Genomic DNA, 16,724 nt, shown 5'->3' on the forward strand with positions numbered 1-16,724 from the left:
GCATGGACTTATGGACAGACCTGATATATTGAAAAATAAAAAAAATTTTAACATTATTTTGTTTGTTGTTCTATTTGAGGCCGCAAACTTTCTGAACAGCCCTCGTATTTTGAATTAGACTTTAGTTTTATATTTATTTTTATAATAAAAATTATTATAATAATTTATTTATTGCCACTTTAATCAGAGATAATTCTTATAATGTGTTGTTGTTACATATTTGTTTAAAATTATTGTTCATTTAGAAAAACATTGATATAGTGTGTTCAGATAATATAACTTTCAAAATGTTCATATGTTAAATGAAAATTGAAGATTCAAATCTTATCCTAATTTATTATTATTTAAATTATTCTAAAACTTTTACAAAGTTTTAGAATAATTTCATTAAATTTAAAAATTTCTAATTATTTAGAATTAACCATTTTATGTAATAGTTTGATGTAAAATTGTCACATTGTTAAATACAGTCAAACCTCTGAACAATGGCCAGGAGGTAATTTTTTATACATTTTTGTTTAAAAAAAAAAATGAAAGAAAATACATTCTTGAAAAAATGGCTGCTGTTTAGAGGTTGACTTTAATCTATTTAGCTAAATCATAACTTATAGTGCATTTTTAACTAAACTAGCTAGTTATGTAATTTTTTAAAAAAGTTCTTGGAATAATAATTAACAAATACAGGTAACCCCTGTATAACATGGCACTTCTATAGCACGGATTCACCTAACACGATTTGAGAATTGGGTAAAACCCTCGTACAACATGAAATGTAATAAAAACTATTAAAAGTGAACTTTATTTAATTTTAAAATAGGGAAATCCCCATACAACAATTCAATAAATGTGATAAAGCTTTTAAGTGCGAAAGATACCTCATTTGACATTTTTCATTCAAGCACGTATGTACTATCAGATTTTCCTGCATAATTTTCGTGAACTATTAGTACTTAAGTACAGTATGTAAATTTTTTTCCCGCCTTCTGTCAATACACGTGGTCCTTCTTGAAACTTGTTTCAGTGTTGCCAGATCTCGATGCTTCTGCTTTTGAGGTTGTCAGATGTTTTTCCTTTATTCCATACTTGCTTTATTCAGTCACCGGTTTTTCGGCATTGAATCGCACCTCTGATCGTTGGGACAATCCACACCTTTACAAGTATACTTTAAGACTTTGTGTCTCATTTTTGGCTACGTAGATTAAAAATTTTCAGTTAAACAATGTTTTCATCACTAAGCAGTATTAATTTATATTAATATGTATCACTTCTTAACAAAATTTTAATAAAGATATTTATCTTATTTATGAAAATATAATAGCATGGTTTTTAATTTTTGGAACCTAACCCCTCTTTTTGTACTAGTTCTTTGTTTTGTATAACACGTATTTGCATAACATGGCAATTTTTTGGAACATAACTCCCGTGTTATATGGGGGTTACCTGTAATAAGAATTTCTTAATTATTTATATAATTAGAACACAATAGTTATAAATTCAAAAATTTAGAAACTGCAATAGAACATCAATTATTTGAAATAATCAGGTTGGGACAATTTTGGATCACACATTGTCACAGTTAGTAGGAAAAGATGAATTGCCTAAATAAAGTAAAAATATTAATTTTAATTCTTGGCACACAGTAAAAATATTAGTTTTAATTCTTAACAGTCAAGGCACAGAAATTTATTTCTTATCACTTGTATGTATTGATGGAAAAAAATTGCCTAATTATTAAAAAGAAGCATTAATCTTTCATTACAATTTACAAACAGATTGATGAAACTTTTAATTGATAAAAAACATACACAATAGCAAAATTGTATTAAATAAAGTACAGTACCCATTTATTAAAAATAAATGAGTGCTGTAAAATAAATATATAGTAAAAATAGATAGATAAAAAAAAATATAGTAAGAAATTATTTATTACAGTTCTTTTTTGAAAAAAGTCACTTATTTTGCTTTGTTAGCAAAATTAAAAATAATAACTATATAAATCCATGGCTCACTTGATTGTCATGAGAATTGAAAAATTGCTTTAGGATGCATTTCTAACCATGTCAATGCTGTTTCTAATGCATCAAATGTTTCATTGTGACTGTGTACCATGAAGTATTTCATGCATTAGAACGCTTACATATAAAAACATTATTAATCATGTTTTTCTATTTGTACTCTAATAAGTAAAACACAACACTATTGTTGATAGAGCTAGCTCAATAGCAAGTTTATAGAAGATCACTGACAATCAGTATTAAATAAAAACTTTAATTTCTGGAATCAGTACTCCTTTGAAGTTAATTTGGTTAATCAGTTTTTCAGATAATCGACACACTATTATATTCATAAACATAAAGAAGTATTGCAACAAATAATACACAGAATTTTATGTAAAAATCTTCTTTACATTGTTTTTCACTTAAATTTTGAATTAAATTTTATTTTAATAGAATTGATCTTGTGCAATCACAAATCAAAATAGCTGAAGGTAAAACCTTACCAGAATTAGGATTGAGACAAGAAAAAATAAAAGAACAAGGCTGTTCAATTCAGTGCAGAGTTACAACTGAAGATCCCGGAAAGAATTTTCAGCCAGATACGGGAAGAATTGAAGTTAGTGTTAGATAGCAATATAACTTTGAAATTATTGTTTTATGTAAACAGTTTTCCATCAATTAATCAATTAGATATTTTACATTAATTTAAAATTTTTAAAATTATAATGTATGACTGTTAGAGAGTACTTTTTATAATTTATTTGAATGTTTAGGTGTTTCGTAGTGGAGAAGGATTTGGCATACGTTTAGATGGAGCTTCTGCTTTTGCTGGAGCTATCATATCACCACATTATGATTCATTACTTGTAAAAGTAATAGCACATGCTTATGATTTAAAATCAGCTGCAGCTAAAATGAATAGGACACTTAGAGAATTTAGAGTTAGAGGTGTCAAAGTAAGTAATGGAAAAATAACAAATTATGTTGATATAAATTGAATATTTAATTAAATGTGCTTGTTTCAGACAAATATCCCATTTTTATTAAATGTGTTAGAAAATGAAAATTTCTTAAATGGAACAATAGATACTCACTTCATTGATAATCATCCTCAACTTTTTCATTTTGAGCCTACTCAAAACAGAGCTCAAAAATTGCTTCATTATCTGGGTAATGTTATGGTAAATGGTCCAGTGACCCCCTTAGCTACTAAACTGATGCCTGCTGAAATCTCTCCCACAATTCCTGAAACTCCACCAGGTATGTGTATGCTTAATTTTAATAACCTAATTTTTAAAATATTTTTATTTTAATTCAAAAATTTCATTCATTCAGGAAAAAACTTTCCAAAAGGTTGGCGTGATATTCTTATAGAAAAAGGACCAGAAGAATTTGCAAAAGCTGTCAGAAACCATAAAGGACTGCTTTTAATGGATACGACATTCAGAGATGCTCATCAATCTTTATTGGCAACTCGTGTGCGCACCCATGATCTTTTAAATATATCTCCATTTGTTTCTCATAATTTTAATAATTTGTTCAGCTTAGAAAACTGGGGTGGTAGGTTTTCGGTCAAGTCGTTCAACTTGGCAAATTAATTAATTTAAAATTAAAATATAAATTTAAAAATTTACAGGAGCAACATTTGATGTGGCAATGAGATTTTTGCACGAATGTCCTTGGGAACGTCTTGAGAAAATGCGTGACTTGATTCCAAACATTCCTTTTCAAATGCTTCTGAGAGGAGCTAATGCTGTTGGTTATACATCATATCCAGATAATGTTGTATTTAAGTAAGCTTTTCAAAGCATTTTATTTTAATGATAAGGAAATATATGTATTAACATAATTAAGTAATTAGAATTAAATTCATTTCAATATAAATTCATTTAGAATTTATATAGGCCAATAATTGAAGAAATAAATAAGAAAATTTTGTTGAAGAATCATATTAAGTTGGCTTTAATATTATGTAATAAACCTGATTTTTTTCATAGTTACAGGTTAATGGTACATTTACTTTTGAATAATACGAACATTTATTAGTCAAAAGCCAAATTAATATACACTATGATTACAATATAACTTTAATAAAGAAAAAATATAGTAGTAATGAAATCAAATAAGTATCATCAAAATTTGATGTTTAAATTATTTGATATTTCTTATAAAAAATTTTTTTCATAAAGAATGCTAAAAATATTTTAACAAGATTACTTTTAGATACAACAATGACAGGAGGCATTTTTTTCCATTTTCATATTTAATAAAAATTACAAATAAACTGGATACTTCTGTAAATAAATCCTGGGATTAATTACAGAAACTAGGTGGTAACTTTAGTGTAAAATACTGAAGACAAAAACTAAGCTCAGATTTACTATTGAATACTTATTAGTAAAAATTACATTATTTGTTAGGTATCAGAATAATCAAAATATTTATTAGTTTCTTCATTGTTACACTTCAATGTATCAATATTGTATTTGTTCTTTGTCTTTGTATTTTCATTAATAATGTTCCTTGATGATAATGTTCTGAGGAAACTCTTGATTCAAATTGTACACAGTTAGTAAAGAAAATGAATTGAATGAAACTTTATTTAAAATATGTACAAATCAGACAAAAATAGTTGCAACACTTTAAACATGACAATGGAAACAGTTATCCTTGAGGAGGAATCAAGAAAAAAGTAATTTTATGTTTGAAACAAAATTACACATCATCTACAGAAGACAGTTAATAAACAGTCCTGTGGACACAGTTATTTGACTCTCTTGTCATAGTATAATTGTGATTAGAATAAGTCTAGATATAATGTTTCACCATTCTTCTATAAAGCTGATAGCTAGTTGAAACTTAAGCAAAACCTAGCTCTTCCTGACTAGAACATACCTTGGTCTAGTATAGTCTGGAGAAGAATAACTCCACAGATACAAGGAAAATTTATGTACTTTTATATGTTACAACATTCTTCTTTCTCCTTTGACCAGAATCTTCAAAACTTTCAGTGATATTTCATAATATCCAAAGAATTCAAAATTCCTAAATGCATCACAGTTTATTTTTTTTTATTTTATAGCTATGTTACGTCACGCGAGTGTATAGCCAACGAAAGGACAAATTTACAATAAGACAAAACTTTAAGTTTAATTAAAAAAAACAACAATCAACAAAACACTCTTTCACCTCGCGTGATGATACGCAGGATTCTTTCACAACTCCGACTCGGAACCTCACACGTGTAGGCGAAGGAGTAGACAAAAATAACAAAAGGAAACACGTGGTTCACACACAATAAGCGCGACAAATTTATAGCGAGTTACAAATAGGATATTCACCGGAATATTACAAACTAGGATTAAAACTAACTTACATGCTATAGAAAGGGGGAAGAAGAGTTAGATAGATATATAGAATTATATATAAGAAGGGATAGGGGGTACCCAGAATAACAATGTCCTCGAGATCTCTATTTCGCTGAACGAGCCGATCCTCTTCTTTCTCCACGTCTGCTCCGTCCCAGCTCCACACCAAGAATGACCGTTACTCCCGTTCTTTTGCCTCAGGGTCTTTTACTTCTTTTGTCCTCTCCCTTTCTTCCTGGGAAAGGACTGCCCCACCCGCAAGGAAAGTGAAAATAGAAAGATCGAGAAACAAGGGAGAGACAGAACAAAGAATTGAAGGATTAATATTAAGCTTATGACTATCGCGTATATACAAAATTATGACGTACCGTCACAGCTATACACAGGTATGTCAGAGACAAAAGATTGCCTTTCCCAGGTAACAAAAAAAGTATTCCAATAAGAATAAAGAATTACAAATATATGGTAATTTTATGTTTCATTCTTTAAATTGATTGCATATAATCCTTACAATTCTGTTTGGCACCACTTACACTACTGGACAATCCTAGTTCTAATTCCTATTCATTACTGACAAGACAATTTTGTTTATAAAATTGTGGTGCCGTCCTAGCTTACCAGCTTAGAGGTATGAAGGAGTACATGTCAGGAGTTGCAATTTGGCACAGAGTATTAGGTACCCAAATCATGCGTGAATAAAAAAAAACCAGATTTGTAGGTACTCGGGATCGAGAATCGAGTCAAAATAAAATACAAAATAGCAACACTCTACAAACAGGCACTAGTGTGAGATTTGTGCATGCGTTGCTCGTTGGGAAGTTGGAAATGCAAATGTTGTGAAATCAAATTTTAACAAACGAATCTTTGAAAAAACCCATTTACCTGTCCCATGTTATTCCCCACATGTCTCTGGTTGCAACATGCTGACCTTGACCAGTTGACCCAAGATAGCTCGTTTCAGCATTGGAATGTTTTTGAAACTAGATGGTGTTAGTTTTAATATAAAATTATAATGACCAACTTCTGAAATATAATTTTTTTTTCTTTTTACATTTATTAATGTATACTGTATATTTTGTTTGTGCAAAATAAAAAAATAATTTCTGACGATACAATAGCCATGATTATTTTTTTCAAAAATGGGAAATTTTCGTTAGACATCGACAAAAATTCAACCTGGGCGACATGCAACGGAGAGAAATTTCGACATTGGATAGGTTACTTTCACTGAAAATGCATCATAGACAACCTTGTGGTTGTGGGCGGCAAAGTTTGAATGATTGCGCTCAAAACCAGCAATACCAAAGAAGATTGGAGAATGAGAATGAGACCTACCATGAGCATCAAAGTGATCCTGCTTAGTAGTGAGTCTCCAGGACATAGTCTTGTCCCAAATATGACCTTGCCGTTTTACTTGTCTTTAGACTTACGTTTATGGCTTTTTCCCTTTGTTCTGCTTGATATCAGACATTATATTAAGTAGGCTTGAAGGAAATGAAATTGATTTACTCAGAACTAGTGGTCTTCCACTTTAGTTTTTTTCTATAAACACCAGATCCATGATATTCATTTATACTGTACATTAATGCATCATAACATGGAGATTGTCTAGTTTAAATGGATGACCAAAAGACTGACAGTATTTATAAGAAACTCAAAAATCAGAAATAAATTGGACCATTATTGAAAAAGATTCATGCAGTGCTTTGGAGTTTGAATAAATTCAAACTGCTCTCATAGTGCAAAATTTCTGTTGTTTACTGGCCCTTCAGCATTGACATTTTTTCAACTGATGTATTACTTCAGTCATGTGAATACCAATGCATTTGCTTGACTGAAGTCTACAGATGGCATCGAGGAAGGATTGGAATTAAAAGCCCTCATTGACATCTTGGAACATATCTATCAGTGAATTCAGAAGAGAACTTATTTTCAGCAATCCCACAGGATTCAAAACTTTTTCTCTCATCTCAGTTAAAAGAATAAACTATTTATTGTTACTGTAACAATAAGTTAATTTGTTACCTGAGAAATACATCTGCATTCTGTCCCTCACTTCAAAAGACAATAGCAAGGTTGAGGCCAAAGTTTTAAATGCAAAAAAGTTTACGTTGGATGTTCAGTGCTGCTTTCCTGTAAGCCTAGAAGTTTGACAATGGTATTTGGAATGTCAAGCATGATTCCACTGACTTTCCAAACACCATTGTCGAACTTCTAGGCTTACAGGAAAGCGGTGCTGAACATCTGACATACACGTTTTCGCATTTAAAACTTTGGCCTCAACCTTGCTATTATATCTCTCTAAACTTATGACCCTAAGCAAACAGTATCCAAGAATGAGCTTATGGATTTATTTTTGGAGGTGTTTATGGAAAAATCCAGTAATAATCATAAACATTTTCAGATTTTACTATATTAGTAATTACTAAGCATATTGACACAGAAAAATGTTAACCCAACAATATATTAAATTTGCTTTATCCCAAATTATGAATTAATTACAAGTAAAATGAATAATTACAAACTTTCAAATTAATATCCATATATTTTGGATATGAAATGGTTGTTTTTGGATAATTTATTCTGTGTAATGGATTTATGAAATTTAACTATTTAATATTAAATTATAGCTATTGCTATTAAAAACTAAACTACTATTAACTAAATTAAATTATAGCTATTGCTATAAAGTAAAAACTTTCTATTAATTGACCAAGATCACACAATTAAGTTTTGAAGTTATTTGATTATTTCTTGCTGTTTGGATTGATGATGATATTGCCAACTGTAAATTTGTGATGTAATAGCAAATACCCCTCAACCAAATTTCAATTTTATATGTTTATTAATAGGTGAATAAGCCCACTCAGCCTTGTGACATTTCACGTAACCAAATTTTTTAAGCATCAGAAATTATTTGAAACAAAAACAACAAAACAACAGCAATTGAACTTGTGAAAACGCGATCAAAGAAAATAATTTTTTGGCATGTGTTATCATGGAGAATGAAATTTTTCCAAAATTAAAACCTATTACCCATGATGATGATTTGCAGTTGTGGAAGATATAAAAATGAACATAACAGATTTTGTACAGCCTCATAGTTGACAACCCGGCAGCTGTTTCAATTTATAATAAATTCATTATACAAAATGCATGAAATCAGAAGAGCGAGATTACTTTGAAACTAACTTTTTCATGTTTATATGATTAAAAATAAATTTAAAGAAAGACTTTTGCTCTTGAAATTTAATTGCTTGATCTTGTATCTGTTTTAACAAGAGTATATTTGGAAATCTAAATGTATAAAGATTCTAATTTTCTTTTCAATTTATTGATAAAATAGTTATAACTTGTGAATTATAATATTAGGTTGAGTCATAAATAAATTCTGTTTTCTAAACTGAAATTTATTTGCCAATAAAATGTACAAAAATAGACTTTAATCTAACACACATTCACCATCATTATTAATGACTTCTTGCCATTTTTCGGGCAACTTGTCAATTCCCCTTGCATAAAATTCTGGTGGTTTCGAATAAAAAAACTCCTGGATGAACTCCTGGACTTGGTCATCATTTTGGAAGCATTGCCCTTGTAAAGCATCCTGCAGTGCCCAAAAAAGATGGAAATCTGTTGGTGCCAGGTCCGGTGAATATGGTGGACAAGGCAAAACAGACCAGCCAAACTCCAAAATTTTTTCTTGTGTAATTTTTGCTGTGTGTGGCCTTGCATTGTCATGCAATAAAGTGATCTTTTTTCTGTTAACAAGTGCAGGACGCTTTTCATGAAGTTTTAGCCGAAGTTGCTCTAACTGTTGTATGTATACATTTGCAGGAACAGTTTCATTGCGTGGCAACAACTCAAAATGGATAATTCCTCGACAATCCTACCATACACATAACAAAATTTTCCTTCCATGCACACTGGGCTTAGGGTCTGGTTGTGGCTGATAATTTTTGTCAACCCATTGTCTTTTTCGAATAACATTTTCGTATGTGATCCACTTTTCATCTCCCGTAACAATTTTAGCCAAAAAAGATTCCTTTTTTGCCAAGAAAGCCAGGTAGCAGCTATTGACCTTCTGTCAGCTTTATTCTGTTCACTGAGGTTATGTGGAACCCAAACTCCCAGCTTGCTTACTTTTCCTAGTTTTTGGAGGTGACGATTGCTGGTTGATTGGGATGTGTGCAGTTTCTCTGCTAACTCCCTCGTCGTTTGCCGTGGATTCTGCTCAATCAGGACCTTTAAAACGTCATCGTCAAAGTCTGAGGAGCGGCCTGGTCTTTCTTCATCTTTTAAGGAGAAATCACCAGAACGAAATTTTGTAAACCACTTTCGAACTGCTCTGTCTGAAATTACACCACTGCCGTAGACATTGCAAATCTTTTTTGTTGTTTCTGTAGCGTTATTGCAGAGTTTAAATTCCCACAACATGATATGGCGTACATGCACTTTCAAATGTTCCATTTTAAATGAATTCAAAAATAATTTTTTATTACATTATTGACACTTCAGTGTTAAAATTTACATTTATAGACTATTTGCTAATAGCCACTAATAAAACTCAGTTGAAGCAACACAACATCTGGCAAGTATTTGACAGTCATTTACACTTACTCACTAACGGAACTTATTTATGACTCAACCCAATATTAAATTATTTAAACATGCAATAAAAATTTTGCTCTAAAATACTTTTTCCATTTAAACTGCTAATTTCTAAATAATTAATAATATGCTTACACTTTTTAATAATTATTAATTTATTGTATGATAGACTTCCAAACAACAAAGTTAACAATCAATCAACAATTTCTGTTTATGATAATATATTATTCTCTATTATTTTTTCAATTTGATATGATGTTATAGTGTGAGAATTTTAATTCTGTCGAAATATTCTCAAGATTCGAAACTGAATTTCAGACGAATTTAAATTTTAATGGTACTCTTCTACAGGTTCTGTGAATTAGCAAAACAATGCGGAATGGATATTTTCCGTGTGTTTGATTCTCTTAATTATCTTCCAAACTTAATATTAGGAATGGAAGCAGCTGGAAAAGCAGGTAGGATTTTTTAAAAATTAACTATTGGTGCTTTAGTTTATGGAACTAATGTATTTGTTTTGAATAAGGTGGAGTGGTTGAAGCATCTATTTCTTACACTGGTGATGTGTCTGATCCTTCAAGAAAAAAATATGATCTCAACTATTATCTTAATTTGTCTGATGAATTAGTAAAAGCAGGAACTCATATTTTAGGCATTAAAGTATATTATTATTTTTATCAACATTTTATTTATAATACATTAATTCATCATTGAATAAAAACTATATTTTAGGACATGGCAGGTCTGCTTAAACCTAGAGCAGCAAAATTATTGTTGACTTCTTTGCGAGATCGTCATCCCGATATTCCCATTCATGTTCACACGCATGATACTGCGGGAGCCGGAGTTGCTTCGATGCTGGCATGTGCAGAGGCATCTACCGATATTATAGATGTTGCCGTTGATTCCATGTCCGGAATGACTTCGCAGCCTAGTATGGGTGCTATTGTTGCTTCACTGAAAGGATCAGACTTGGATACTGGTAAATGATCCAACAATATAAATTCACAATCTAATAGATCTGTAATTTACTGTAAATTTAATTATAATAATATAGGTCTGACATTGGAGAATGTTAGTAAATATTCCGCATACTGGGAACAGACTCGGACCCTTTATGCACCATTCGAATGTGCCGTCACTATGAAAAGTGGCAATGCCGACGTATACGAAAATGAAATTCCTGGTGGACAGTATACTAATCTCCAGTTCCAAGCATTTAGTCTTGGACTAGGTGATCAGTTTGAAAAAATCAAGAAAACATATACAGAAGCTAATAAATTACTTGGTGATATTATTAAAGTTGGTATACTGTTTATAAAAAATTAATCAAAATCATAAAAGATGATTTATAAATTATACATCTTTTGTTAAATATTCAATAATTTTATTAAAGTTTTTATACATTTGCAGGTCACACCATCTTCTAAAGTAGTTGGGGACCTAGCTCAGTTTATGGTTCAGAATAAGTTAACAGCTGATGATGTAATTGAAAAAGCAGAAGAACTTAGTTTTCCCAGTTCTGTTGTAGAATATATGCAAGGTTATATTGGAATTCCTTTTGGTGGTTTTCCAGAGCCACTTAGAACCAAGGTAAATTGTTCTGTAAAATAATTTTGCATATTGTTGTGGGCAGTTTAAGTTTATATTTCTTTAATTGAACAGATTGTGAGAGATCTTGAAAAAGTCGAGGGTAGACCAGGCGAAAGTCTCCCTTCGTTAGACTTTGAACAGTTAAGGGATGTCGTATCTGGTAAACATGGCCGTTGGCTGGATACTGACGTAATGAGTATGGCTCTTTACCCTAAAGTATGTAGTGAATATTTTAACTTCAGAGATGAATATGGACCAGTAGATTTGTTAGATACTAGAATATTTTTAGTTGGACCAAAAGTGGGAGATGAATTTGAGGTAAAGTTTTATCTAAAGCTGCTAATTTAAAATTTCTGTTTTGATAACAAAGACTGTTATTACTGATAGGTGACTATTGAAAGAGGAAAAACATTACATATTAAAGCACTAGCAGTATCAGAACACTTGACTGCTCAAGGGGCCAGAGAAGTCTTTTTTGAAATGAATGGACAACTTCGTTCAGTATTCATTAGAGATTTATCAATGAATCAGGTAATTTAAACAGTGAAAGGATGAAAAATGCACATTATTTTTTTAAAATACAAAAATATCCACGTTTGAAATTTGCAGAATGTCGAGATACATCCAAAAGCACAGAAAGAAGTACCCGGTTCCGTCGGGGCACCCATGCCCGGTATCATCGTAGATGTCAGAGTCATCGATGGACAGAAAGTAACCAAAGGCGAACCACTAATTGTTTTGAGTGCTATGAAAATGGAAATGATAGTCCAAGCACCCATCAGTGGAACGGTGAAAAAGATTCATGTCATAAGTGACATGAGAGTAGAAGGAGACGATCTGTTGGTCGAAATTGAATAAATAAAGCATATTTATTAGTTTCGTAATACATCAAAAGGAATAGAATATCAAAGATGTAACACAAAAACAAACCTAGACTGTGATGTTTAGATTTGTCTAAAAATATATGTAAATGTTATAAGGATTATGTTTGTATATATAGTTTGATTGAATCAAAACTGTATATATTTGATTGATCAAATAATTTTGTCATTGCAATTCTTTAAAATGATGATGTATAATATATATAATTTTGTATAAACTGTGGGGAATGTAATTTTTCAACATTTCTATGATTAATATGAATTTTATTTTATATGTTTGATATGTTTTCTTAACAATTTGCAAAAGTATATTTTAGAAAATGTGAAATAGTGCCTTTATTACAGTTCTATTTTGTTTAATAGCACTGTATAAAGTTTCTAATAAAGACATTCAAATAGTTATTTTCTAGTTTAAAGATTAATTTATACTGAAGTTAACATGGTCAACACTAGCAAGGTTGAGGCCGAAGTTTTAAACGTGAAAATGTGTACGTCGGATGTTCAGCGCCGCTTTCCTGTAAGCCTAGAAGTTTGACAATGGCGTTTGGAAAGTCAGTGGAATCATGCTCGACATTCCAAACACCATTGTCAAACAACTAGGCTTACGGGAAAGCAGCACTGAACATCCGATGTACACATTTAAAACTTCGGCCTCAACCTCGCTACTATCTTGCCTTCAGAAGAGTGTATTTAAATGGTTACTTCCCCCTGAATCAATAAATTTTTAGCAACATTGCAAAACTATTTACATTAAAGCTACAACAACTGCCATATAACATTGGGCTAAATATTGGCTATGATATTTGTAAACTAATGATAAATTTGACCCTAGAGGGAGATGTTAGGCACCATCTTGTAATAAATTTATTTAATTAAATTACAAGATGGTGCCTAATGCCTCTAGGGTCAAATTTATCAGTAATTTATAAATATCATAGCCAATATTTAGCCTGACATTCCAATAAAGCTACAACTACTGTATAATGTATTGGGTTTCATGAGATTTTTATATTTGTTATTTACATTATTGATCTTGGTTACATTTTAATGAAATTACAGAAGTCAGCAAATTTGTTAAAGTAGTAGTAGTAGTAGTAGTAGTAGTAGTAGTACCACCTCCAATGCTATGTAGCATACTGAGCAGCAAATATCTTCCGTCGATCTCGATCATGGGTGAGGACTTCAGCTTCCTCCCACGTCATATTGAGCATCTTCAGATCTTGGAGAAAAGTTCTACGCCAAGTCCTGGGGTGTCTTCATGGTCATTTGGCACCAGGAAGAACCCATTTCATGGCTGTCTTAGGGATCCTATTGTTCTCCATATGAAAAATGTGGCCAGCTAATCGAACTCTTCTACAGATGATGATGATGATATGAAGTTTGCACATCTCACTCCTTTGGAGAACTTCTTCATTGGTGATATGGTCTAAATATTGGATCTTTAAGATTTGTCATAAACACCTCTGTTGGAAGACGTCGAGCCTTCTATTGATGATTTCTGATGTCTTCCAGAAGTCACTAATGTAAACAGCTATAGGAATCATGATTGAGGTGAACAGGCAGAATTTGGTTCTGAATGAGATGGATGGTGAGGATCAGATCTTGTTCATCTGCCGGAAGATGGTCACCGCCTTTCCGATGCAGCACTTCACGTCCACTTCTGTATTGCCCCCAATTGTATTGCCGTTTTGGGAAATAACACTATTCAAGAAGGTAAAACTCTCCACTTCCTCCAATCATTGTGCTCCAACAATTACTCCCTGTATTTGTGCAGTGTTACTTACATGCATAATTTTCAACTTCACAGTGTTTATCCTGAGGCCAATTTTGTGTGCCTCCCAACCCAATGTGGTTGTGACGTGCTGTAGCATTATCCCTCTCTCCTCTAATACGGTGATATCGTCAGCAAAAACCAAATCTCCAAGACAATCCTGGTCAGACCAGATGATGCCGACCCCAATGTGCGCACTGGTCTCTTCTGCACATGACATAATCAAGGATGATGAGGAAGAGAAAAGGGGACAGAACACAACCCTGCAACTCCTGTCGTAATTTCAAAGAAGTCCATATGACCACCTTCAGTCTTGATGCAACAACTTGAATGCAGGTATAAGGCCTTGAAAATGGTGATAAAATTTGCTGGTACACTGTATAGTTGCAGGTTCTGCCAGAGGGGACTCATGGTGAACATTGTCAAAAGCCTTCTTGAAATCAATAAATTGATGGCCAATGGATGTCGATACTCAATGCATTGTTCGATGATATTTTGAAGGGAGAAGATCTGCTCACTGCACGATCTTCTGCAGTGAAACCCAGCTTGCTCCTCCCACAAATGCCGATCAAGGGCAGTCCACAGGCGTCAAAGGAAGACCACACAAAATGCCTCAGGCACAGAAAGGAGAGAGAGACCTCACCAGTTGGTACATTCGGAGATATCGCCTTTGTTAGGAATTCTGACTATAGCGCCCCTTCTCCAATCCTCTGGGATTTCCCCACGCTGCCAACACCTGTTAAACAATAACGTTAACTTTTCCAACATAGGTTGCCCTTCATGCTTCAAAATCTCAGCTGTAATTTTGCCCAGACTGACTGCCTTATTATTCTTTAGGCTTTTTAATTGCAAGCTCCACTTCCTCAAGGATATCGCCAGTGTCCACTTGAAGCTCATTCTATGTATCCTCAATATCGAAATCATATGTGATGGTCAGTTCCGCTTGATTAAATGTTTCCTGAAAATGTTCCACTTCTTGTTCTGCTCATCTTGAGTGATCAGAAGCTTCCCATTTTTGTCTTTTATTGGAATGCTGGAATTACTCCTCATCTCAGTCAATTCATTGACTATGCGGTACAGGGTCTTGGAGTCATTATGGTCGGAAGCCTCCTGTGTTTCAGTGCCCTTTTGTTCTAACCATTCCCTTTCTGTCTTTCTGACGACTTTTCTTTACACGTCTATCCAACTCTGTGTACTTTTGACTTAGTTGCTCCATCTCAGCTATTGTTTTAGCCTGGTCCCTTTTTTGCGGCTTTCCTCTCATCAATCAACTTGCACAAGCGATCTTGGATCCACTGATCTTTTCGGTGCATTCCATGGTAATGTCTAATGTCTCTGAGATTCCGCAGAGATCTGTCATCCCTCCAAGAAGGGCCAAGCAATTGTGTAACTCCAGAGTAAATGTTTTGGCAATGGTTGAATCATTTAACTTTTCTATTGCAAATGGTCTTTTCGATTGTTAAACATTACTTATAAACCTAAAATAAAATTGCAGTTAGTGAATTATTAAAAGAACAGAAGAAAAATTACATTTTTCTTCTGTTCTTTTTCTGTTCAGTTAGTGAATTACTAAAAGAAAAATGTAATTTTTCTTTTAGTAATTCACTAACTGCATTTTTATGAAGAAAAATTACATTTTTCTTCATAAAAATGCTTTGCATTTACTTGTATGCTTGCAAGCTTTAGCTGTAGATATTTGCTACGTTAAATATCAGACTTAACATTGTTATGAATATGGCAATTCCTATAAAGTGATAAACATAAAATAATTTAATTTAATTGAGCATTCATTCACAAAAGATGCAATATAAAACAGTTTTTAATATAATTTATAGTCAGTTTGATTAAAATTTCTAGGAAAATCATTGTTATTGCTGACAATATGCCAAATGCCATACATCTTATGTAATTTATTAAGCAAAATGAATACAGCTATGTATACGGAACACTACTTTCATTAATAATATAAACTGCAGGTAAACAGCACATGTCCAACAAGAACCTCACAGGTTGCCATATGGATTTTATAAAAAGTAAAGCAGAATTCTCAAAATGTAGCCCAAATTATTTTTAAGGTGACCCAAAAAGTAGTAATTAGCATAGATCCCTACAAATATCTTAATCTTGCAACCCTGAAACCCAGCCATATTTTTATGAGGGGGGAAAAAAGGGTAATCAATGGATAAGGTAAAACCCAAAAATGTGTTACTGTAAAAGCAAAGCCATGTTGACCAGATTAGATTTGCTTGTGGTCTATTATTCTCTTACAGTATGGAGGTGCACAAACTTCGATCTAAACTTACAAGTTAACGTATGCATATCGCAGTTCGGACAGAATTTTTGCTTCAAATTTCAAACTGAATGAATTCCTTAACATGTAAATCTCCATTCCTGGCTGGGACAAATAGTATAGTTACAAAATTATCTGCATTAATAAAACAGTTTATTAGTTTTAAGTAGCTTATATTTACATCAGAATAAAGTACAGTAATACCCCGACTTA

The 16,724-nt window shown here is 32.3% G+C and overlaps 1 protein-coding gene across 1 annotated transcript in view; it reads left to right on the forward strand.

The window, feature by feature from the left end:
- The window catches only part of PCB (Pyruvate carboxylase), a 58,396-nt gene extending 45,544 nt beyond the window's left edge, over positions 1 to 12,852 (forward strand). Inside the window, exons 9-21 of the mRNA XM_067263779.1 lie at positions 2,451 to 2,613; positions 2,771 to 2,953; positions 3,023 to 3,257; positions 3,333 to 3,557; positions 3,634 to 3,790; positions 10,328 to 10,434; positions 10,503 to 10,636; positions 10,709 to 10,958; positions 11,034 to 11,278; positions 11,390 to 11,569; positions 11,642 to 11,887; positions 11,957 to 12,100; positions 12,179 to 12,852. Coding sequence (XP_067119880.1) covers positions 2,451 to 2,613; positions 2,771 to 2,953; positions 3,023 to 3,257; positions 3,333 to 3,557; positions 3,634 to 3,790; positions 10,328 to 10,434; positions 10,503 to 10,636; positions 10,709 to 10,958; positions 11,034 to 11,278; positions 11,390 to 11,569; positions 11,642 to 11,887; positions 11,957 to 12,100; positions 12,179 to 12,427 — 2,518 coding nt within the window. The 3' untranslated portion in view covers positions 12,428 to 12,852. The remainder of the gene's footprint in view (positions 1 to 2,450; positions 2,614 to 2,770; positions 2,954 to 3,022; positions 3,258 to 3,332; positions 3,558 to 3,633; positions 3,791 to 10,327; positions 10,435 to 10,502; positions 10,637 to 10,708; positions 10,959 to 11,033; positions 11,279 to 11,389; positions 11,570 to 11,641; positions 11,888 to 11,956; positions 12,101 to 12,178) is intronic.
- The last annotated feature ends 3,872 nt before the right edge of the window (positions 12,853 to 16,724 follow it).

This window comes from Centruroides vittatus, unplaced genomic scaffold (assembly GCF_030686945.1).
Source record: "Centruroides vittatus isolate TY-2023 unplaced genomic scaffold, ASM3068694v2 contig_18, whole genome shotgun sequence".
NCBI lineage: Eukaryota > Metazoa > Arthropoda > Arachnida > Scorpiones > Buthidae > Centruroides > Centruroides vittatus.